Below are 26,675 nucleotides of genomic sequence, written 5' to 3' on the forward strand. Positions count from 1 at the left end.
AATTATACCCTAATTGGGGCATATGAACCAACAAAAAATATATAATCCATACTGAAAAAATTTCTGGTTTAAATAAGACACAGATTAATCCAACCAGCTATATATCGACTCCAGTATGTGTCTATCCTCCCTTTTTGTTTATTTTGTCTAATGATTCATTTGAAATCTGTGTAAATAATTCCTGTTGGATTTCTGATGTTGGGATGTAACAAAGGACACCCGCACCATGGTGGCCTGGATCCCACGTTGAATCCCTGTTCTGGTGGAAACACCCTCCACCTTATCCCTGTTTAAACAAAAAAGAGATTTTGGCATTACTGCTGCTGTGATCATAGCAATTTCAGCCAGTGCAGCTGCTGCTACAGCTGCAGGGTATGCTATGGCTAGTACGGTCCAAACAGGCACAAAATTAAATCAGCTTTCAGTCGATCTGACTGATGCCATCAATGTCCAAACTTCTGCTAGTGCCCAGTTGAAGGGAGGGCTGATGATTTTGAATCAGCGCCTTGACCTGGTTGAGGAACAGATAGGTGTCCTATACCAGTTGGCTCAGATGAGTTGTGAAAGAAAATTGGGTGCTCTGTGTATTACCAGTGTCCAATATGAAAATCTTACTCGTGCAGCTAATCTGTCTAGACAGCTCTCCTTGTATCTTGCAGGAAATTGGTCCGAGGGGTTCTATGAGACTCTTGAGGCCCTGAGGGCAGCAGTTTTAAGGATCAATTCAACTCGAGTGGACCTGTCATTGACAGAGGGCCTCTCCTCCTGGATTTCATCTGCATTTTCTTATTTTAAGGAATGGGTGGGGGTAGGTTTATTTGGTACTGCCATCTGCTGTGGACTTGTGTTCATGCTCTGGTTGGTTTGCAAGCTCAGAGCCCAACAAACACGTGACAAGGTCGTCATTGCTCAAGCACTTGCGGCCATTGAACAAGGGGCCTCCCCCAAAATCTGGCTATCTATGCTCAAGGATTAGTCCGCATTTGAGTTCTTCATTTTTGGCTGGCCTCTTTGGTAGAGTTCGCCCTAGGTCATTTAGTAGTTACTGTCACATAGCACTGCGGTATCGAGGGACTGACAACTTTCCTCATGCACAGATCAACCTAAGTCACGGGGCCAGGTGGCGATAGGGTTACCCTATGATGGGAAAGGCTGTGACATTAGAGGAATGACCTAAGACAGGAGCCACAGCGGATGGACATAATTACACAGTCCTAGTCCAGCCTCATTTTAATAAAACAAAAAGGGGGAGATGTGGAGAACCGTGAGCAATCGCCATTATAAGATGGCGCTGGCTTCCACTGTGCCTAACTAGTAAACAAGCCTTGTTCGCAGGTGTGAGAGTGAATTCACGCCAAGTCACTGCTCATCTTGGGGCGTAGTAATGAGGTGATGAGAGAGCAGCAAATCAGGTGCTGACATGCCACGCTGAGGGCTATATAAGCAGCACCATTTTCTGGGTTCTGGGTCTTCCCTCCTGAAGAAGCAATAAAGCTTTTGCTGCAGAAGAATCCGGTTGTCTGAGTGTGTTCTTGCCGGCGAGAACAATAGCATAGGACAGGAGTGAAAGATATGTATGATAATAACTTCAAGTCTCCGAAGAAAGAAATCAAAGAAGATCTCAGAAGATGGAAAGATCTCCCATGCTCATGGATTGGCAGGATCAATATAGTAAAAATGGCTATCTTGCCAAAAGCAATCTACAGATTCAATGCAATCCCCATCAAAATTCCAACTCAATTCTTCAACAAATTAAAAAAGGCAATCTGCAAATTCATCTGGAATAACAAAAAAAAACTAGGATAGCAAAAACTCTTCTCAAGGATAAAAAAATCCTCTGGTGGAATCACCATGCCTGACCTAAAGTTGTACTACAGAACAATGGTATTAAAAACTGCATGGTACTGGTATATCGACAGACAAGTAGACCAATGGAATAGAATTGAAGACCCAGAAATGAACCCACACACTTTGGTCACTTGATCTTTGACAAGGGAGCTAAAACCATCCAGTAGAAAAAAGACAGCATTTTCAACAAATGGTCCTGACACAACTGTTGGTTATCATGTAGAAGAATTTGAATTGATCCATTCCTATCTCATTGTACTAAGATGAAATCTAGGTGGATTAAGGAACTCCACATAAAACCTGAGACACTGAAACTTGTAAAGGAGAAAGTAGGGAAAAGCCTCGAAGATATGAGCCACGGGAAAAATTCCTGAATAGAACAGCAATGGCTTGTGCTGTAAGATCAAGAATTGACAAATGGGACCTCATAAAATTGCAAAGCTTCAGTAAGGCAAAAGACACTATCAATAAGACAAAAAGGCCACCAACAGATTGGGAAAGGATCATTACCTATCCTAAATTAGATAGGGGACTAATATCCAATATATATAAAGAACCTAAGAAGGTGGACTCCAGAAAATCAAATAACCTCATTAAAAAATGTGGCTCAGAGCTAAACAAAGATTTCTCACCTGAGGAATACTGAATGGCTAAGAAGCACCTGAAAAAATGTTCAGCATCCTTAATCATCAGGGAAATGCAAATCTAAACAACTCTGAGATTCCACCTACACCAGTCAGAATGGCTAAGATTAAAAATTCAGGTGACAGCAGATGCTGGCAAGGATGTGGAGAAAGAGGAACACTCTTCCATTGTTGGTGGGATTGCAAGCTTGTACAACCACTCTGGAAATCAGTCTGGCAGTTCCTCAGAAAATAGAACATAGTACTACCGGAGGATCCCGCAATACCTCTCCTGGGCATATATACAGAAGATGTTCTAACCAGTAAGAAGGACACATGCTCCACTATGTTCCTAGCAGCCTTATTTATGATAGCCAAAAGCTGGAAAGAACCCAGATGCCCCTTAACAGAGAAATGGATACAGAAATGTAGTACATTTGCACAATGGAGTACTACTCAGCTATTAAAGAGAATGAATTTATGAAATTCCTAGGCAAATGGATGGACCTGGGCATCATCCTGAGTGAGGTAACCGAATCACAAAAGAACTCACACAATATGTACTCACTGATAAGTGGATATTAGCCCAAAACTTAGAATACCTAAGATATATGATACAATTTGCTAAATACATGAAACTCAAGAAGAAGGAAGACTAAAAAAAAGTGTGAACACTTTGCCCCTTCTTAGAATTGGGAACAAAACACCCATAGAAGGAGTTACCAAGACAAAGAGGTTGCCATATCTGGGGATCCATCCCATAATCAGCTTCCAAACGCTGACACCATTGCATACACTAGCAAGATTTTGCTGAAAGGACCCAGATATAGCTGTCTCTTGTGAGACTATGCCAGGGCCTAGCAAACACAGAAGTGGATGCTCACAGTCAGCTATTGGATGGATCACAGGGCCCCCAATGGAGGAGCCAGAGAAAGAACCTAAGGAGATGGGGTATCTGCAACCCCATAGTTGGAACAACAATATGAACTACCCAGTACTCCCCAGGGCTCGTTTCTTGGCCATTAGTGGAAAGAGAGGCCCATTGGTGCTGCAAAGTTTATATGCCTCAGTACAGGGGAACGCCAGGGCCAAGAAGTGGGAGTGGATGTGTGGGGTAGTGGGTAGGGGAGCGTGTGGGGGACTTTTGGGATAGCCTTGGAAATGTAAATGAAAAAATACCTAATAAAATCAATCAATCAATCAATCAATCAATCAAAAAAAAAAAAGAATGGATCAATTCACATTCTTCTTCTACATGATAACTGCCAGTTGGCCTAGCACTATTTGTTGAAAATATTATCTTTTTTCCACTGTATCGTTTTAGTTCCTTTGTCAAAGATCAAGTGACCATAGGTGTGTGGGTTCATTTCTGGGTCTACAATTCCATTCTATTGATCTACCTATCTGTTGCTGGACCTGTAACATTCAATTTTTATCACAATTGCTCTGTAGTATAGCTTGAGGTCAGGCATGGTGATTTCCCCCAGTGGTTCTTTTTTTGTTGATAATAGTTTTTGCTATCCTAGTTTTTTTGTTTTTCCAGAAGAATTTGCAAAGTGCCCTTTCGAACTTTATGAAGAATTGACTTGGAATTTTGATGGGGATTGCATTGAATCTGTAGATTGCTTTTGGTAGGATTGCCATTTTCAATATATTAATCCTGCCAATCCATGAGAATGGGATATCTTTCCATCTTTTAAGATCTTCTTTGATTTCTTTCTTCAGAGACTTGAAGTTCTTCTCACACAGATCTTTCACTTCCTTAGTTAAAGTCACACTAAGGTTTTTTATATTATTTGTGACTATTGTGAAGGGTGTTGTTTCCCTAATTTCTTTCTCAGCCTGTTTATTCTTTGTGTAGAGAAAGGCCATTGACTTGTTTGAGTTAATTTTATATCCACCTACTGCACTGAAGCTGTCTATCAGGTATAGGAATTCTCTGGTGGAATTTATAGGGTCACTTGTATATATTATCAAATAATCTGCAAATAGTGATATATTGACTACTTCCTTTCCAATAGGTATACACTTGATCTCCTTTTGTTGTCGAATTGTTCTGGCTAGGACTTCTAGTACTATATTGAATAGGTAGGGAGAAAGTGGGCAGCCTTGTCTAGTCCCTGATTTTATTGGGATTGCTTACAGCTTCTCTCTATTTACTTGATGTTGGCTACTGGTTTGCAGTATATTGCTTTTATTATTTTTAGGTATGGACCTTGCATATCTAATCTTTCCTTGAATTTTATCATGAATGTGTGTTGAATTTTGTCAAATGCTTTCTAAGCATCTAACGTGATGATCATATAGTTTTTGTCTTTGAGGTTGCTTTTATAGTTGATTATGTTCATGAATTTCCATATATTAAACCATCCCTGCATCCTTGGGGTATAACCTACTTTATCATGATGGATGATCATTTTGATGTATTCTTGAATTTGGCTTTTGAGAATTTTATTGAGTATTTATGCATTTATATTCATAAAGGGATTTGGTCTGAAGTTCTCTTTCTTTGTTTGGTCTTTATAGGGTTTAGGTATGAGAGTAATTGTGGCTTTGAAGAATGAATTGGGTAGAGTACCTTCTTTTTCTATTTTGTAGAATAGTTTGAGGGGAAGTGGAATTACGTCTTCTTTAAAGGTCTGATAGGTCTCTGCACTAAACCCATCTGGTCCTGGGCTTTTTTTTGGTTGGGAGAGTATTAATAACTGCTTATATTTTTTTCTTTTTTTTACATTTTTTATTTTTAATTTTTTATTAGGTATTTTCCTCATTTACATTGCCAATGCTATCCCAAAAGTCCCCCATATCCACCGCCCCCACTCCCCTACCCACCCATTCCCCCTTTTTGGCCCTGGCGTTCCCCTGTACTGGGGCATATAAAGTTTGCATGTCCAATGGGCCTCTCTTTCCAGTGATGGCTGATTAGGCCATCTTTTGATACATATGCAGCTAGAGACAAGAGCACCAGGGTACTGGTTAGTTCATATTGTTGTTCCACCTATAGGGTTGCAGTTCCCTTTAGCTCCTTGGGTACTTTCTCTAGCTCCTCCATTGGGGGCCCTGTGATCCATCCAATAGCTGACTGTGAGCATCCACTTCTGTGTTTGCTAGGCCCCGGAATAACTGCTTATATTTCTTTAGGAGATATAGGACTCTTTAGATCATTAATCTGATCCTGATTTAACTTTGGTCCTTGAAATCTGCCTAGAAAAGTATCCATTTCATCCAGGTTTTCCAGTTATGGTGAGTATAGCCTTTTGTAGTAGAATCTGATGATATTTTGAATTTCCTCAGGTTCTGTTGTTATGTTTCCCTTTTCATTTCTGATTTTGTTAACTAGGATACTGTCCCTGTGCCCTCTAGGTAGTCTGGCTAGGGGTTTATCTATCTTGTTGATTTTCTCAAAGAACCAGCTTCTGGTTTGGTTGATTCTTTGAATAGTTCTCTTTGCTTCCACTTGGATGGTTTCAGCCCTGAGTTTGATTATTTCCTGTTTCTACTCCTCTTGGGTGAGTTTGCTTCCTTTTGTTCTAGAGTTTTTAGGTGTGCTGTCAAGCTGCTAGTGTATACTCTGTCTAGTTTCTTTTTGGCAACCATCAGAGCTATGAGTTTTTCTCTTAGGTCTGCTTTAATTGTGTCCCATAATTTTGGGTATGTCTTGGCTTCATTTTCATTAAACTCTAAAAAGTCTTTAATCTCTTTTTTTTATTTCTTCCTTGACAAAGTTATCATGGCATAGAGTGTTATTCAGCTACCATGTGAATGTTAGCTTTCTATTATTTATGTTGTTATTGAAGATCAGCCTTAGTCCATGGTGATCTGATAGAATACATGGGATAATTTCAATATTTTTGTATCTGTTGAGTCCTGTTTTGTGACCAATTATATGGTTAATTTTGGAGAAGGTATCCTGAGGTGCTGAGAAGAATGTATATCCTTTTGTTTTAGCATAAAATACTCTGTAGATATCTGTAAAATCCATTTCTTTCATAACTTCTGTCAGTTTCAATGTGTCTCTCTTCAGTTTCTGTTTCTAGGATCTGTCCATTGGTGAGACTGGGGTGTTGAAATCTCCCACTATTATTGTGTGAGGTGTAATGTGTGCTTTGCGCTTTACTACAGTTTCCTTAATCACTGTTGCAGCTCTTGCATTTGGAGCATTGGCATTTAGAATTGAGAGTTCATCTTGTAAGTTTTTATCTTTGATGAGCATGAAGTGTACCTCCTTGCCTTTTTTGATAATTTTGTGTTGGAAATCGATTTCATTCGATATTAGATCCAGCTTGTTTCTTTGGATCATTTGCTTGGAAAATTGTTTTCTAGCCTTTTACTCTGAGATAGTGTCTGCCTTTGTCCCTGAGGTGGGTTTCTTCTATGCAGCAAAATGTTGGGTGCTGTTTTATGTATTCAGTCTGTTAGTCTATGTCCTGGCTGAGGATGAAGGCCTGAAGGGACCCTGTTCATGCAGTTCTGTTGCTTCTGCTGCCCATTTGCTCTCAAGGGATCCCAAGGTCCTGGGAGTGCTAGGGGGCCTGTGGCATGGAGAGTCCTCTGGGGACGTTGGGCCCTCCACTGGATTTATGCTGAAGATGGCTCAGGGTTGGCCTGACCAGAACAAATCTCAGCTTCTGGTTGGGCAGGGTTCCTTTGTCCCTTTTCCTGTTGTCACAAGACCCTCTGGGATTCCTTGGAACTGACCTTGCTTACCACTCACCAGTGATCCTGAGGCCCTGGGTGTGCTAGTTTCAGTGTCTCTGGTTTTAATTGGACATAGTACTACTAGAAGATCCAGCAATTCCTCTCCTGGGCATATACCCAGAAGATGTTCCAACTTGTTATAACACATGCTCCACTATGTTCATAGCAGCCTTATTTATAATATCCATTAGCTGGAAAGAACCCAGATGTCCCTTAACAGAGGAATGGATACAAAAAATGTGGTACATTTACACAATGGACTAATACTCAACAATTAGAAACAATGAATTCATGAAATTCTTTGTCAACTGGATGGATCTGGAGTGTATCATCCTGAGTAATGTAACCCAGTCACCAAAGAACTCACAGGATATGCACTCACTGATATGTGGATATTAGACAAGAAACTTAGAATACCCAAGATACAATTTGCAAAATACATAAAACTCAAGAAGAAGGAATATCAAATTGTGGATACTTTGTCCCTACTTAGAATGGGGAACAAAATACCCATGTAAGGAGTTACAGAGACAAAGTTTAGAGATGAGACAGAAGGATTGACCATGCAGAGACTGCCCCATTTGGTGATCTGTGCCATAATCAACCACCAAACGCAGACACAATTGCATATGCCAGCAAGATTTTGCTGAAAGGACCTTGTATGATTTTTGTGTATTTATATGAAATTAATGGTCAATTTTGTTACAACATGATGTTTATATGTTTCAACTCTTATATAGATGTTATGCCTATGCAGCTTATCTTAAAATGCAAGGTTTAATCATAGTCTTTTAAATAGCTTCTATTGTATACTATTAGGGATCGTTGAAAAAAATTTAAATAGTCAGATGCTCAAACTCACGGTCATATTAGATACTTGTTTATTTAATGAAAATAAAATATTTTCATGGTTATTCAGCTATTAAATTGCTAAGAATAAACAATATTTCATAATTCTAATATACATTAGATAGGTAATTGGTCTTCAAAAACCTCGAGTATCCACACTATATAGCATCTAGAATTGCTTAATTATAAAAGTTCTTTTGAGTATGAGACATTTCTGCTCCTAACAATGCACATTCTAATTCAAAGAAGATGATGAGCATTAAAAATCGTCCATATGGAGTTACTTCAATTGTGTCAAGCTAGCCACTGGGCAAAGAAAACGCTGTAACTTTATCTGCAGACAGAGTGCTCTCCAAAAAGAGCAAATGGATGAAGGATAATCAACTACCAAGCACTGCCAATACAGGGTAAGCAAGTCCTTCATAGTTTCTGCTTCATAAAAGGCCTGTCATAAATTATGAAGACTAAGGTTGAGGATAGATCCTCACCCATTTAGAGAATATTTGGTACTGTCTAGGGAGTTAGGTGTCTCTGTCATTTCTATAATTTTTGAAAGCTATGTACATATGATCCCTGCATACTCAGATAATGTTTATTTCTTCCCTTTTTTTCCCAATGTGGTTGAAGACTAGACAGCCATAGTATTATTATAAGCTTAGACTGTTTAGGATTTAAGAAAATGTTCTAAGTCTAAGAAGATGTTTTTGGGATGGTAATACAAATTAGGAGAGAAAATTATTTAGATACAAATCCAAGATAGTAGAGATGATAGAATATGTTATGTAAGTTGCCAAATACAGACTGGACTTTTAAAATGTTATTCTTACTTAATAATTTTCATAATCGTCTCATAATTGTATTCAATTTATATCTGAAAGAAAATGAGCCTTTTATTGAACTAAAATTGGGTATTGCATAGAGAATATCTTGTGTATTGTATGGATGCATCAACTGTTAACCTGTTGTTTAAAATGCCCACATCCTGTTATTTAGGCAGTAAATAGAATATGGGACATCTAGGAGGCAGAAAGGATTTCTGAGATCGACCCACATTAATCAAGATTAATCATGTCTTTCTGGTGAGAAAGATATGAGGAGATGGACATATGATACTTGAGCACAGGTAACCATACACTTGAAAGAATGTAGATTAAAATAAATTGGTTATCTTAAGTTACGATTCTATTCAGAGAAGAGCCTAGCCATATGGCTAGACTGGCTGATTTTGTGTGTCAACTTGACACAAGCTGGAGTTATCACAGAGAAAGGAACTTCCCTTGAGGAAGTACCTTCAGAGATCCAGCTGTAAGGCATTTTCTCAATTAGTGATCAAGCGGGGAAGGCCCACTGTGGGTGGTGACATTCCTGGGTTGCTGGTCTTTAGTCCTATAAGAAAGCAAGCTGAGCAAGCCAGGGGAAGCAAGCCAGTAAGTGACATACCTCCATAGCCTCTGCATCAGCTCCTGCTTTCTGACCTGCTTGAATTCCAGTCCTGAGTTCCTTTGGTTATGAACAGCAGTGTGGAAGTATAAGCTGAATGAACCCTTTCCTCCTTAACTTAGTTCTTGGTCATGATGTTTTGTGTAGAACAGAAACCTTGAGTAAGACAATGGGTAATGTATTTGTAAATATATTTCGTGTCTGATTCTTATTTATGATAACATAAAGCTAGAAGAACAAGAACCAGGACATAACTTCTACAGTACAGAGTTAAGTGGGGCACTTAGCTACAGATTTTATTCCTTCAACAGTGCTTTTGCATGAACAATTGTGTTTTACAATCATGTTTCTTTACTTACAGGCTATATTAAATACTTTTATCACTGTATAAATGTATTCTTAAAATATTTAAATGAAACAACTCCACATGCTTTCTCAGAGGCTACGTTAAACCAGGGACTTCATGTTAAGAAACTGCTCTATGCCCTATGTCCCAACAGCTCTAACCTAGACCCTACCACGTGGGTTTCTTATTCTAGACCACAATTTTAGCAGAGATCTCTGCTTTCCTGGAGGCCACACTTCCCATTTTCTGACAACACAAGTACCCCAAAACCTCGAGGTCATGCAGTCCAAAACAAAACAAAACAAAAACAAACAAACAAACCAAAACCCAAAAACCAAACCAAACCAAACCAAAACAAAAGACAAACCTCTCAGAGATAATTTACTGGCCTAGAAGACACGTTTATCATCAGAATTCCATGTTTCTTAGGCCAGAAGACTGAAAGGAAACAGAAGGTACATAAAAAGCATCAAAAACTATTCATCTAAAAAAGATGAACTCAGAACACCTAAACTTATAATAATTCCAAAGCCCAGCATAATAAGACAATAAACAACAGCCTTGAAAATCAATATAACACTATCAGAGGCTAGATATCCCAATATAGCATGCCATGGATATTCTAACACAGCTAATGTACAAGAAAATAACCTTAAATCCAATCTAATGAAGATGACATAGAGAGGAAAATGGATCCCTTTAAATCCCTTAAATAAATAAAGGAAAGTATAATCAACCAGATGAGGGAAATGAATAAGTATAACCAGGGCTTGAAAGTGAAAGCAATAAAGAAAACACAACCTGGGGCAATCCTGGAAAATAGAAAACCTAGATAAATGAACAGGAACTACAGATACAAATATCACCAACAGAATATGAGATGGAAGAAGAATCTCAGGCATAGAAGATACAGTAGAAGATCATTCTAAGATATTTTTTAGAATGAACTAATAAATATCTAAGTGATACATTCATCAATGAAAATATTAAATCTAAGGAGTTTCTGACACAAAAATTCCATGAAATATGGGACTCTAGGGAAAGATGAAACAGAATAATGGGAATAGAAGAAGGAGAAGATTCTTAGCTCAAAGGCCCAGAAATTATTTTCAACAAAATCTTAGAATAAAAATTTTCTAACTTAAAGAAAATGATGACTACAAACATACAAGAGGGTTACAGAACCTGAAATAGATCGAACCAGAAAAGAAAATCCCCCACTACATAGTAATCGAAACACTAAATATACAAATAAAAAAGAATATTAAAGCTTCAAGGGAAAAGAGTCAAGTAACATCTAAAATTAAACCCATCGGAATTACATCTGACTTATCAACAGAGACTCTCAAAACTACATCACCTTGGAAAAATATTTCACAGACTATAAGAGACCACAGATGTATGCCTGGACTACTATGCCTAGCAAAATTTGCAGTTAACATAGATAGAAGAAACTGGACATTCCATGACAAAACCAAATTTAAGCAGCATCCATCCATAAGTCCAATCCTACAGAAGATACTGGAAAGACAACTCCAACCCACAGATGTTAAATATATTCAAGAAAACACAGGAAGTAAGTAACTTCCCACCAGCAAAATCTAAAATATGGAAACATACAGTCACAGATGCATACATACTACCACTACCAACAACAAAATATCAAGAAGTATCAATCATTGGTAATTAACATCTCCCAGCTTCAATGGACTCAGTAAAAAAGATAAGGCTAGCAAAAAGAATGAAAAAACACCATCCATCATTCTTGTGGATACAAAAAAACCACATCAACATCAAACATAGACATTACTTCAGTTTTGAAGGTTAGGAAAAGATTTTCCAAGCAAGTGCACCCAGTAATCAAGTTGGTGTAGGTATTCTAATATCTAATAAAATAAACTTCAAAACCAAACTTATCAAAAGAGACGGAGAAGAACATTTTATAGTCATCAAAGAAAAACTACTTCAAGATGACATTTGAATCGACATCTCTGCCCCAAATGCAAGGATACACGCATTTGTAAAACAAATATTTCTAAAGCTTATATCACACAGTGATACTCAGACATTGAGAGTAGATTTCAGTACTCCAGTCTCATGAATGGGAAGGTCATACAGACAAAATCTAAACACCAAATTAATGTTGGAAAAATATTTGTATATTCAAGCTCGTAGCTAATAAGAGAAGAAACATGGCATTTTGTTTCATAGTGTGGATTCAAGATGTGAGAAGTTTGTGGAAGTGTTCATTCTCAGTGGGATGCTAACTATGTCCAATTTGTGAATAGCCACAATTAGGCCAAAAGTAATACTCCAAGCTAAACATAAACTGGAAAGATATAAAATATTATTTTATTGAAAGCTATAGAATAAAAAGAAACAAACATAGCAAAGATGAAAAGAAGGTAGAAAATAAACTGAGGGCTGAAATCAATAAAATAGGAAAAATGAACAATAAAAAGAATCAATAAAACAAAGAGGTGGTTCTCTAAAAAAAATCAACAAGACAGACAAAACCTTAGCCAAACTAAGTGTTAGATAAAGAATATCCAAATTAACAAAGTTAGGAATGAAAAAGAGGCTATAAGAGACACCAAAGGTATTTAAAGAATCATTAGTTCATACTTTAATAACAGCTCCTCCACCAAATTGGGAAGCCTAAAAGAAATTGAGAATTCTCTCAATTGATACCACTTGCCAAAGTTAAATCAAGATCAGACAGTATTAAAAAAACAAACAAACCTAACTTCTTAGGAAATGGATGCATTCATTAAAAGTCGCCCAACCAAAAAGAGCCCAGGGCCAGGCATGTTTAGCACAGAATTCTACCAGACTTTCAAAGAAGAGGTAATACCAATATTCTTCAAGTTATTCCACAAAATAAAAACTGAAGGAACATTGCCTAATTCATATTATAAGGATACAATCACCCTGATACCTAGAACAGATAGACTCCACAAAGAACAAGAATTTCAGACCCATTTTCCTTATCAATGTGTTGCAAAAATATTCAATAAGATTCTTGTAAAGTGAACCCAAGAACACAGGAAGAAAAAAGATCACCAAATATGGTCAAGTAGGCTTTATCTCAGAGATTCAGAGATGATCCAACATATGAAAATCCATCAATGTAATTCACCATATAAACAAACTTAAAGAAAAAAAATTATAGGATCACCTCATTAGATGCTGAAAAACCCTTTGACAAAATCTAAGACCTCATTATGATAAAAATCATGGAGATTTTAGTGATAAAATGCACATACATAAATATAACAAAAGGAGTACAAAGAAGCCAATAGCCAAGATCAAATTAAATCTTGAGAAAGTAAAGCAATTTCACTGAGATCAGGGACAAGACAAGGCTGTCCATTCTCTCCATATCTATTCAAGATAGTACTTGGTGTTTTAGATAGAGCAGTAAGACAACTAAAAAAGATCAAGGGATCACAAATTAGAAAGAAAGAAGACGAAGTATCACTATTTCCAGATGGTATGGTAGTATACATAAGCGACCCCCCAAAATTCTACTGGAGAACTCCTTCAGCTCATAAATGTCTTCAATAAAGTGGTTGGATACAAAATCAACTAAAAAAAAAAAAAACAACGAGTAGCTCTCCTATATATAATGATATCATATCCAAATGATAAATGAGCTGAGAAAGAAATTAGAGAAAAACCCTTCACAATAGCTTTAAATAATGTAAAATATATTGGTATAACTCTAACCAAACATTTGAAAGACCCTTGTAGCAAAATAAGAACATCAAGGTCAGAAAGAAATTGAAGTAGATATCAGAAGATGTAAAGGTCTCTCATACTTTTGAAACAATAGGTAGGATTAACATAGCAAAAATGGCCATAGTACCTAAAACAATCTACATATTTAATTCAGTTTCTTTCAAAATTCCCACACATTTCTTTACAGATCTTGAAGCAACAATACTAAAGTTCATATGGAAAAACAAAAACCCAGGATAGCTAAAACAATTCTTTAAAACCAAACCAAACCAAACCAAACCAAACCAAACCAAACCAAACCAAACCAAACCAAACCAAACCAAACCAAACCAAACCAAACGCTCTAGAGGTGTTGAAATCCCTGATTTCAGATTTTAAGCTGTACCACAGAGCTATAGTAATAAAAACCACATGGGTTTGGCATAAAAACAGACAGGTTGATCAATGGAATCAAACGAAAGACCTAGAAATAAACTGTCACACATATATACCTATGTTCACTTGACTTTGAAAAAGAATCCAAAAAGGATACAATGGAAAAAAGAAAGCATCTTCAACAAATAGTCCTGTACTAAATGGATGTCTGTTTGTAGAAGAATGCAAATATATTCATCTCCCATCACCTGACAAAATTTAAGTCTTTGTGGATCAAAGACCTCAACATAAAACCAGTTGCACTAAACCTGATAGAAGAGAAAATGGAGAATATCCTTGAATGCATTGATTGGCACAGGAGACAACTTACTAAGCAGACACTAATCAACAATTAATAAATGGGCCCTCATGAAATTGAAAAGCTTCTGTAAGGCAAAGGACACTTTTAAGAAGACAAAACATCAGCCTACAGAATGGGAAAAGTTCTTCAACAGGAGCTGATATCCAAAATATATAAAGAACTCAAACAAGTACACATCAACAAACCAAATAACCCAGTTAAAATGGGGTACAGATTTAAATAGAGAATTCTCAAAAGAGGAGTCCATAATCACCAAGAAGCACTTAAAGAAATGTTCAATATCCTTAGCCATCCAGCACAGTCACAAAACCATCAAAATACAATTTGTACTGTCTACAAGATGTGCAGAAGTAAAGATAGAGCAGAAATTGAGAGCATAGCCATCCAAATGACCAGTCCAGTTTGAAACCAATTCCATGAGTGGTAGCCCACCCCTGATACCATTACTATTATTCTGTTATACTTGCAGACAGCAGCTTAGTCCAAGCAGCATCAGAAAGGCTTCATCCAGCAACTTATGGAAACATATCCAGTGACCCACATCTAAACACTAGGAAGAGCTTGAAAGACAGGGAGGAATGACTGTAGGAGCCAGAGTGGTCAAGGACACCATTAAAAATCTACAGAACCAACTAACCTGGGCCCATAGGGACCTGCTGAGACTGAACCACCTACCAGAGAGCATTTATGAGATTGACATGGGCCCTTTGAATGAATATATGTGACAGTTGTGTTGCTTGATCTCTGTGTGGGACTCCTAACAATGGGAGTAGGGGCTATCTCTGCTGCCTACCCTTGGGACCCTTTGCCCTTACTGGGCTGCCTCTTCTGGCTCTAATAAAAGAATGTGAGCCTAGTCTTAATTCAACTTGATGTGACAAGACAGGTTGATACCCATGGGAGGCCTCTCCTTTTCTGAAGAGCAAGGGAGGAAAAGTGGATGGAGGACTTCTAGAGGGGGAAGGACTGGGAAGAGAGAAGGGGGATGAAACTGTGGTTGGGATGTAAAGTAGATTAATTAACTAATTAAAAAGTGTTAATAGGAATGTCTTATTTTGGCTTATGATTTTAGACAGCTAATCCTAAAGTTGCCTTGTTACTTTGCTTCTGGGCCACTGATGAGTTAAACAGAGTGGAGAGTAAAGCAGTATGTATCAAACTACTAGGTCAGAGCTTGAATATATTGCTCAGAGACACAGAGAACATCAATATGGGTTTTTGCTTCAGCACTGGCCAGCCATGCAAGAGGAGTGACTATCACATCAAATCTCCCTTTCCCCAACACACATTGAACTTAAGGCTTATGAGAACTCCAGCATATCCTATGATAAGGATCACCAATCTATCACAGTCTACCAGGTTTTCTTATGGTTGAGAGTTTGTTTTTATGTTTCATTCTATTATCTGGCATGGGTCTGGAGGTTGTTTCCTGCTTCTCTGTGTGTGCTCATCCTACTTCTATACATGTAAGCTGTTCTTTCATGCTTCGTGGTGCTTTCCTCTATCTTTGTATTTAGAATGTGACCTTTCCCTTCGTACCTTGACTCCTCTTATCCACAAAGACACATACAGAAAATTCTAATCTTCATTTTACCCCCAGAAGTTATACATGCTGTTTTACAGTTGAGACAAACAATAATTTTAAAGAAAAAATAATATTAAGATCCAAATCTAGAAATAGTTTACATGTAAATCATATAACTTTTGAATCCTTAACTTACAACACAGATTGAGAGCTTTTTGTCCAATTATTTCAATATCTTCTTTCAAATTTATTTTCTATGTATGTGTATATGTGTGGAAGTGAGTGTCTGTGAGTGTATATAAACACATACATGCAGGGGCATATAAATTTCAGAAAGGGGCACTGGATTTGCTAAGGCTGGAATTACAGATGATTGTGAGCCATCTAGTATTGATACTAGGAACCAAACTGGTCATCAAAGAGAACTAGTGTTCTTAACTTCTGAGCCTTCTCTCCATCCTCAATGTCTTTCTTTAAAATATTCTCCATAGCATCCAGAATTTTTCTGATTTTTAGCAACTCAAATAGTGCAGCTCTATAGCAATTTGTAGCATGTAATGTAATTTCACATTTATTATTTCACTCCAGTGTCTCCTTAATTTGACTCCTTGACTAATATAATTGACCTTTGATAGAACCAAGTAATAAAAGCTTACCTGATAGGATAATACTTCTCCTTTTCTCCTGATTAGTAGTTTTATTGTAAATTGAGCATGTAATAGGACCTTCTGTTCTGTTCTTCAAAAGAATGGTGCTCTTCAAACACAATAACCCAGCTCTATCCTGAGAGTCAAATGTGGTTGAGGGTGGAATTATATCCCCCTTGCTGTCTCTCCATGTCATTTCAGCAGGTGGGAACAAACTTTCTGCAGTACACTCTACCAGTACCCCTTCTTCTGTATCTGGAATCTGGGTGTTAATCTGTATATCCAAGCTCATTACTAGGAGGAGAAAGATGGCATTATGATTCAGTATGGAATCAAGAGTTAAAAAGCTTATGAAAGTGTTTATTCCCAATGGTGTGCTACTTGTGTCTCATTGGGAGTATGGATAGTCACAATTAAAAAAAAACACTCCAAGTCAAACACAGGCTGTGAATACATCAAAAGATAATCAGAGAAAAATGATAAATTAGACTACATTATAATTTAGTAAATTCTGTACATCAGAATATCAGCAAAAAGAGAAAGCTACAAACTAGGAGATATCTATACTATATCTGAGAAAAAAAACTGTGTTCAAATTAGATGAAAGGCCCTAGGAAAAAATATATTTTCTAAAATGTGAAACCACTAGAAGATGTGTTTAATTGAAAGAGCTATCATAAGGATATTAATAAGAATATTCAAGGAGGTTCAAGAACAAGACACATCAGGGAAATCTAAAACATAACCTCACTGAGACATATTTGAGAAAAACCAAGAAAATTTTAGTAAATGTTTACATATTTTAAAAACATTAATGGCGGTAATAGTCGTAATAGGCTCCAAACTCAAAGTAATAAAAATAATGCAAATAAATACTAATACTGAAAAATGCAGAGTAAACAAACTCCTATCATATAATAAATGAATAATGGTGAGAAATATTGGCCATTACAGAGGTTGTTATGAATAGAATAATATAGTGTTTGTTGTTAACCTATGGCAACAGAATTTAGAAGTTTGGTAAATTCGGCAATATGAGCATGATATTGACTGGGAAAGATTAAAACAAGATTTTGAGTTACTAAAAATATTTAATATCTACAGCTAAAATATGAATTCATGAATGTTTCTATAAGCAAAAATTCACTAAGATGTATACTTTATGTACTTTACTGTATGTTACACATATCTCAATTCAAAAAGAAAAACAATTCTAAGACAGAAGCAAATTTCATCTCTGCACTATTTTGGCATTTACATCACCATATCTTGAATATAGTCACTAAAACAATTTCTTTTGAAGGTTAGACTAGTATGCAAGTAGCAAATATATTTTTTAAAAACAGATTAATTTCTTAACACATATATTTAGCATTCATATTCTTCATTGTTGCCAAAACTCTAAGTGATGTATTAATGAAGAATTATGTAAAAACTGCAACATCTTCCCTACTGGAGACAAAACCAAAAGGTGGATAAACTGTAAAATCACTTCCCCAAATTAATTAAAACTCCAACAAAATAAGCAGCTGGAAGATCAAAACAGAGAAACAACTAGGTGCAGAGAGATGCTCAATGTGTCTGCTTCTGTAAAATTTACTTATTGTGGGAAGGAACTAATTATTTTCTTTCCTTTAAATAATTTAAGATAATAATTGACAATCAGAATTCTCAGCCCAGGGGGGTGAAGATGAAAGTGGATCAACCCCATCTCATTTTTGGGTTAATAAAATTACAGAGAAAAGGAACTAGTGAGCGGTTTTTATTTACATCTTCAGATGAAAATGAAGTCATTACTCCCTTGTCAAAGAAATATCTCTTTCTGGCAAATAGAGGGCATCCTAGAAAATGGCTAGATGCAATGTAGAGATCAAAGGACTTTGGGAAATCCAACTCAATAGCTACAACATGTTATAACTTCTGCATATGCGGCTTGGGGAACATAGTGGAAGAAAGGGTAGAAAAATTGTAAGATCCTGAATACAGGAGGTCTGCACTAATACAGTCTGACCTAGAAATGTCTGAATAACCAAGTCTGAAACAATGGAAACATTAATAGACATATTAGCATAGAAGGAGAAAAATTTTGCAGGATCTTACATGAGACAAAGGACTACAAGTAACTAATGATTGCTGGCAGAAGGATCCACTTATTGATTGTCCAATGCAGAATGGTCAGCCCTGACACCATACACATACACACAACACAAGCTCAATAGATTATATTTATATGTGTGTACATACATATATATGATTTTATGATGTCTGATTGCATGATTGTATTACAATAATAATTTAAGAAAAAGAAACTATCAACTTGAAATTGGGAGTAGGACATAAGAGGAAGCAGACAAAGTGATACAATTCAACTGTAATTAAGAATATATTATATATATTAAGATTAAAATTGTGTTATTTCCTCCTTTTCTTTCCTCCCTTAACATCTCCTCTCTCTCAAATTCAAAGCATCTTTTAAAAAAATTATTCTTGCAAATATATTCTTTTTGTTGTTTTATTTTAGGTGGTTTGTTTTTGAAACAGGATCTCGTTATATAGTCCTAATTGGCCTGAAACTCCTGATATACGCTTTTAAGTCACAAAAACTCACTTGTCTTTGTCCCCCAAGTGTTAGGATTAGAGGTTGCTTTTTGTTTGACAATTTTCTTTGCTGTACATGAATGTTTAACTTCCTGAAGTCCCATTTGCATCTTGTTGGCCTTATTTCCTCTGCTACAGGGTGATTAATTCTACAAAATTCAGTTTGGCTTCTACACAGAATTAAAAATATTCAAGAATGACACAGATATTGCAAACACGATCTCACAGCAGCTGCAGCAACATGCACTGGGCCTTCTTAAGACTGAGACTGCCTTTATCAATCAGGGAATTACACATGGAATGCTACCACTTCCTTCTGAACTATTGGTGGATTTTAAGGCAGAGATAATCATCATCTTCTGTTTTGTTAGTCCATCATGCCACAGCAGATAATCCAAAAGCCTGTGGCTACACAAACAGTCCTGGTTAAAAAGCAATGGGTTCTAAAACAAAGCTAGAAGCATAAATGTGGGAAAGGGACATTCTGGGAGGTGAGGAAATGATAAGGGTGAAAGAGGAATAAGAGTATTGGAGATAAGTAGTGATAATGCCTTGTAAGCATGTATGAAACTGTCCAAGGACAAATTTCATAAAAAAAAGTGGGAGTATGCCTCTACCTTGGGTGAGTACTGTGATCTTTAGGAGAATGAAGACCATGAAGAATCCAGGTAAACAGGAAGCTGAAGGCTCCATCATTCCTGAAAAATTAAATTGAAAATGTGGCAACAAAATTGGGTTAGTAAGAACTATGACAACACTGAAAAAAAAAGCATGATGAGGTCATTCTTAAATCTTACCTTTTGAGAAAATTCCCCTTGCAAGGAAAAGTTTTAATGACTGGTGCTACTCCTCTGAGGTGATAGTTTCTAGGGTCCTGGGGTTTTTTTGCACTTGGCTCTGTGCCTTCAGGAGATTAACTTCACTGAAGGAAGTATTATTCATCCATAAAGAAGAATTGAAATCCTGTTATTTTCAGAAAAACTGGACCACATTATATTTTGTAAAACAAGTTAGACAAAGAAGAACTAATTTCATTGTGCATTTGTGGAACCAAAAATATATATAACCTAGTCAATTACTTCAGAACAAAGTCAGTCTAAATAATTTCTTCACAGAATCTGAGACAAAAGTCAACACGTTACACCATACATATATAAAACCAGTATAAATCTATAATATGAATATGAATGATTAAGACTATAGACATGTTAGATTGTTTTATGATATGTTTAATGAAATTTGAACATGAACAAATGTATTAAATAATGAAAAATACTAAAATCAAATGTTCAGCACAATTCAATTAATGTATTCATTTTATTTTCTTTATCCAGGTGTTATTAATATATCAGTAATGGTATTGATATTCAATGCAATTTTTGATACATTATAACATTGTGAAATGACTTTTATAGCCCCATTATTAAAATATATATCAGATGCATGTTAAGATATGTATCACCACACTTTGTGTGGGTGATAAGATCATTTAAAATCTACTATCTTAGAAATTGTCAAGTACTCTATACACTATTATTAAATATAGTCACCATGCTATGCAAAACTTACTCATCCTGTCGATCTGAAACTTTGCTCCTATACTTTGCCCAGTATTGACCAGCCCATACTTAGCAAACACTCAGCCCATACTTAGCAAACACTATTCTACATTCTTCCTATATGAGTTAAAGTTTTATATATTATGTGTATAAAGAAGATCATGTCAGCATGCTCATAAGTGTCATCACAAATGATGAGATTCCCTTATTTCAAAGGCTTGACTTTACTTCAGTATTATATACTATATAAATTCTATATATTATATTTTATATTTTATATATTTTATATTATATGTGTATATAGCACATCATATTTTATATAAGCTATATAATATATATACATATATGTAAATTTGTATAATGTAATATATAATATAATATAATATATATGTATATATATAATTATATATACAGTGCTGTGAGTGTCATATTTCCTCATTTATCAGGCATCAGTGAATGTATGAGTTGTTTCCATTTCATCAACATATTGATTTCACTTCCTCTGGATCATATAATTTGTTGAGTTTCAAGCACACACATGCATGCATTTAGAACCAGTGAAGTTAAAAATTAAAACATTAAAGAAAAGAAAAACAAAAATCTTTACAGAATAAAATTACCCTCAATTCAAGAACAAAGAAGAGCATATTGTGCAGAGCATATAGTCAAGAAAATGAGCAATGATCACAATGGACCACTTAAGAATAGCTTTAATGTTTTCCACATCCCTCAGCAAAGAAAGTAGAGGGCAGACAAAGAAGGAGAAAACCAATGTAGAAAAAACATCATCTGAATACATTGGGGATCTGAGCATCAATCAGCTGTGTCCCTATTATTATGAAAATCACTATCAGATATGCTATGGACATAACACCATCAGTAGAACTTTCTATGAGAACTCTGGGGAATGAACATACCTGGTAGCTTATTTTTCCACTCTGACATGCACATCCTGTATTAAGAGAAACATGAATGTGACATATGTAGGATTCTTTGTTCAAATACTTGGGTCCCACCAATAATGCTCAAGCAAGCATGAGTTGTAGGTTGACTTGCATCTCCCTGAAAATAAAAATTCAAGCAGCATTGCTATTTAGTATATGATCTGTGCCATTTAAAGTAGTTAAGATGATGAAATCCCCACAAGGCATCATAATGATATGACACAGGAAAATGGTGTGGACTATATTGTGAGTCTTTGATAGTGGAAACTAAAGATCCTCAAGTCCAAGTGACCAGGGACCTCAACATAAAACCAGATACAACCAAATCTAATAGAAGAGTAAGTGGGAAAGAGCCTTGAACTAATTGGCAGGGGGAAAATTTCCTAAGCAGAACTCCAATGGCTCATGCTTTAAGATCAAGAATAGATAAATGAGGCCTTATGACACTGGAAAGCTTCTGTAATGGAAAGGATTTAGTCATAAGACAAATTGGCACACTACAGATTGGGGAAATTTTTTTCCTTAACCCCATGTCTGTTGGAGGATTGCTATCCAAAATATATAAGAACTCAAGAAGCTAACCACTGAAATATACCCAGGCAATGAAAACACAACTCAATTAATACGAATACAAGCTGTGTGCCTAGACTGGGCAGATCTACCACTACACTACCATCTTCCCCATCTATGAGGCCCCTTATAACTTGCAGTTTCTCTAAGCCACATGCTTCTGCTCTGCTTTCCTTCCACCTCCTCCATTATCATCCTCTCTCTCTCTCCCATCCTCCTTCTCTCTTCCAAACTTCAGCTCCACCTTCCCTTTATCTCTACCCAATCCTTGGTTCTAGTCTTAAGGTGGGAAGAAAGTTTATAGGATATCACCCGAGTGCTGACTCATTCCTTGCTTGCAGGCCCTCACAGGAGAACAGAATTAACATAAAATAAAATTAGCCCCAGGGCTATCCACAACACCAAACACCCCAGTCAGAAAACAGGATATAGAACTAAACTGAAATTTCACAATAGAGGAATCTCAAATGACTGAGAAGCATAAGAAAGGTTCAAAGTTCTTAGTGATCAGAGAATGGCAAATCAAAAGGACCCTGACATTTCTCCTTACATCAGTCAGAATGGATAAGATCAAAACATCAGATGAAAACACATGTTGGGAAGGATGTGAAGAAAGAGGAATATTCCTCTATTGCTGGTTGGATTACATCTAGTAAAACCACTCTGGAAGTCAATATGGATGTTTCTCAGAAAATTGGAAAAAGATGTATCTGAAGACCCAACAACACCACTCCTAGGAATGTAACCAAATGATGTGCCACCATGTCACAGGGACACATACATGTTCCATTATGTTTATAGTGGCATTGTTTGTGATATCCAGAAGCTGGAAACAACCTAGATATCCTACTACAGAAGAATGGATGCAGACAATGTGGTTCATTTAAGCAATGAAATATTACTCAACTATTAAGAATTCCGAATTTTGCAGGCAAATGCATGTCATCTCAGAAATATCATCCTGAGTGAGGTAATTCAGACCCAAAAAGACATGCATGGTATATACTCACTAATAAGTGGATATTAGCCAAAAAAGTACAGAATATTGAGGACACAATTCACAGAACTCAAAAATGTCAACAAGTTGAAGGGCCCAAGTGAGGATATCTCAATCCCACTTGGAACTGAGAAGAAAGCGATCACAAAGGGGAGGAGGGAGGGACCTGGAAGGGAAAGGGGACAGAGGGGGAAAGAGGGGAACATGATATTGGGTGGTGTGGGAAGGACTGAAGCCCTGAGGACTAGCAAAAAAAAAAAAATGGAAACAGGCAACCTCGGAAAGTTAGGAGGTTGGGGGCACCCTTTAGAATGTACCAGAGACCTGGGAGACTCTCAGGATTCAAAGGGAGCAACCTTAGGTGAAATGTCCTACAGTGGGGAGAGGGAACTTGTAGAGCCTTCCTCCAGCAAAAAGACAGGGCATCAAGTGAAGAATGGGATTGCCATCCCTCAGTTAAAAACTCTGACCCAGAATTGTTCCTCTCTGAAAGAAATGCAGGATAAAAATGAAGCGACTGAGGAAAAGAAGGTCCAGTGACAGACCCAAAGTGTGATCCAGTTCAAGGGGAGGCCCCAAGTCTTGACACTTTTACAGAAGCTATGAAATGATCACAAAAAGGGATCTATCATGACTGCCCTCCAAAAGCACTAACAACTAGCTGGAAAATTCAGATGCAGATATTTGCACTCAACCAATGGACTGAAGCTGCTGACCACTGTGGTTGAGTTAGGGGAAAGCTGGAAGAAGCTGAGGAGGAGGGTGACTCTATAGGAGGACCAGCAGTCTCAATTAATCTGGAACCCTAAGATCTCTCAGACAATGGACCACCAACCAGGCAGCATACACCAACTTATATGATGCCCCCAATACATATATAACAGAGGACTTCCTGGTCTGTATTTAGTCAGAGAAGACACAGCTAACTCTCAAGAGACTGGAGTTCCCAAGGCATTTAAAGGTTTGATGTGATGGGAGGGGTGGGGACATCCTCATGGAGACAGGGGTCCTGGGAGGAGGTATGGAATGTGGAACAGTCGAAGAGTTGATTGGGAGGGCAATAAAATCTGGAGTGTAAAAAAAATTGTAATAAAAATTTCTTATAAACATCATTTTTAACAAGAAAATATATTTGAAAGTTTTCTCTTTAATTCTAGAGAACTAGGGGCTGGTGAGATGGCTCAGTGGGTAAGAGCACCCGACTGCTCTTCCGAAGGTCCGAGGTTCAAATCCCAGGAACCACATGGTGGCTCACAACCATCTGTAACGAGATCTGGCGCCCTCTTCTGGAGTGTCTGAAGACAGCTGCAGTGTACTTACATATAATAAAAATAAATAAATCTTAATTCTAGAGAACTAAATAGTTTATCTAGTACCATGAGAAAATAAAGTCATTAGTGACACATAAAAGTTGCAAAAAAGGAAATTAAATAAATATAAATAATATGAAAATGTACATAGAAATAAGAAAACTGTTTACTATAAATGGGTATAAAGTAGTATTGTTTTAGCTTTAATATGATTAGAAATGCATTATATCTTCATAGAGATTAAAAATATTTTACATCTGAATAGCTAAGTAAATATATAATATTCACCAATAGCATTAAATGATAACATTTATCATTTATGATTCAATTTAGAGATACACATCACCTTCATTTTAATCATATATTCAACAAAATTCTTACACAATTATATCAAATTATTTTAAACTTTATTTTTACTTTAGGTGTATAAATTGTTTGCCTGCCCTTATGTATGTGCAGGAGACCAAAAGAGAGTGTTGGGTTCACTGGGAATGAAATGATAGTTTCTGAGCTGACAAAGTGGGGACTGAGAATTGAACCAGGGTCCTGTAGAAGAGCAGAAAGTTCTCTTAATCATTGAGCCATTTCTACACTCCTATCCTGTCAGACTATTAAGATCAATAGAGCAAGTTAACCTCAAAATTAGTTGAATGAAAAGAAGTAAATCTTGACACTTGCAATACAGATGAAATTTTGACATATTTTTTCCTGAAAGAAAGGCGGCGTGTCAGAGGGAGGCTGTGGAGTCCAACCTAATAGCCACTTTGAAATACTTAAAAAAACAGATTTATGTATTTATTTTATGTATATGAGTGTACTGTAGTTGTACAAGTGGTTGTGAGCCATCATGTGGTTGCTGTGAATTGAACTCAGGACCTCTGGTCACTCCGGCCCTGCTTGCTTCAGCCCAAAGGTTTATTTATTATTATATGTATGTACACTGTAGTTGACTTTAGACACACCAGGAGAGAGAGCTCACAATGGATGGTTGTGAGCCACCATGTGGTTGCTTGGTTTTGAACTCAGGACCTTGGAAGAGCAATCAGTGATCTTAACTGGTCATCCACCTCACCAGCCTTACTTTGAAATACTTTACATTGCAGTATTAAAAGATAACATAGACCCTTGTGGCCTGCACCTTCTCCTGGAGCAGATTACCAGCTTGTCTGCCCCTCTGAAGATACCACAGTTTGAAGGTTTCCTGGAAGTTTTGCTGCATGAAGGGCAACCTTCCCTTAACAACATCATCAGAACCCATTTCTTTCACAGTAAGCCCTTGATATACAAACATACATGAAAATCAAGAGGCTATCTCTTGAAGACAATAGGATCCTTCAAGGAGGATTTAAATAACTCACTGAAAGAAATACAGGAAAACAAAGGTAAGCAGGTAGAAACCCCGAAAGAGGAAAAAAATAAATCCCTTAAGAAATACAGAAAAACACAATCAAACAGGTAAAAGAATTCAACAAAGTTGTCCAAAATGTAAAAGCAGAAGTAGAAACAATAAAAAATACAAACAGAGGCAACCCTTGAAATGGAAAACCTAGGAAAGATGTCGGAAATTACAGATGTAAGCATCACCAACACAATACAAGAGATAGCAGAGAGATTTTCAAGTATAGAAGCTACCTTAGAACATATTGACACAATGCTCAAAGAAAATTCAAAACAGAAAAACATTCCAGTACCACAACATCTAGAAAATCAAGGACATACTGAAAAGACCAAATCTAAGAATAATAAGAATTGTGGAGAACAAAGATTCTCAGCTCAAAGGACCTGGAAACATGTTCAACAAAATCATAGAAGAAAACTTCCCCAGCTAAAGGAAGAGATGGTCATAAAAGTACAAGAAGCCTATAGAACACCAAATACATTAGAGCAGAAAAGAAATCCTTTTGTTACATAATAATCGAAACACTGAATGCACTGCATGAAATAAATAAAGAATATTAAAGGTGTAGGGGAAAGACCACATAACATATAAAGGCACAACTATCAGAAATACAGCAGCTTTCTCAACAGAGACACCAAAAGCCAAAAGAGCCTAGACAGAGGTCATGCAGACCATAAGAGAACACAAATTCCAGCCCAGACTATTATACCTCACAAAACTTTTAATCAACATAGATGAAGAACCTAAATATTCTAGGAGAAAACCAAATTTAAATGATATCTATCTACCAATTCAGCCCTACAGAGAATTCTAGAAGGAAAACTCCAACAAAAGGAGTATACCTA

The 26,675-nt window shown here is 36.7% G+C and overlaps 1 protein-coding gene across 1 annotated transcript in view; it reads right to left on the reverse strand.

The window, feature by feature from the left end:
- The window catches only part of LOC110288469 (selection and upkeep of intraepithelial T-cells protein 11-like), a 48,844-nt gene extending 29,100 nt beyond the window's left edge, over positions 1–19,744 (reverse strand). Inside the window, exons 1-2 of the mRNA XM_085838413.1 lie at positions 19,669–19,744; positions 16,463–16,747 (exon numbers count right to left, since the gene is read on the reverse strand). Of these exons, the coding sequence (XP_085694539.1) occupies positions 16,463–16,747; positions 19,669–19,744 (361 nt within the window). The remainder of the gene's footprint in view (positions 1–16,462; positions 16,748–19,668) is intronic.
- Positions 19,745–26,675: the final 6,931 nt, after the last annotated feature.

This window comes from Mus caroli, unplaced genomic scaffold, assembly GCF_978045245.1.
Source record: "Mus caroli unplaced genomic scaffold, Mus_caroli_1 scaffold_6, whole genome shotgun sequence".
NCBI classification, from domain to species: domain Eukaryota; kingdom Metazoa; phylum Chordata; class Mammalia; order Rodentia; family Muridae; genus Mus; species Mus caroli.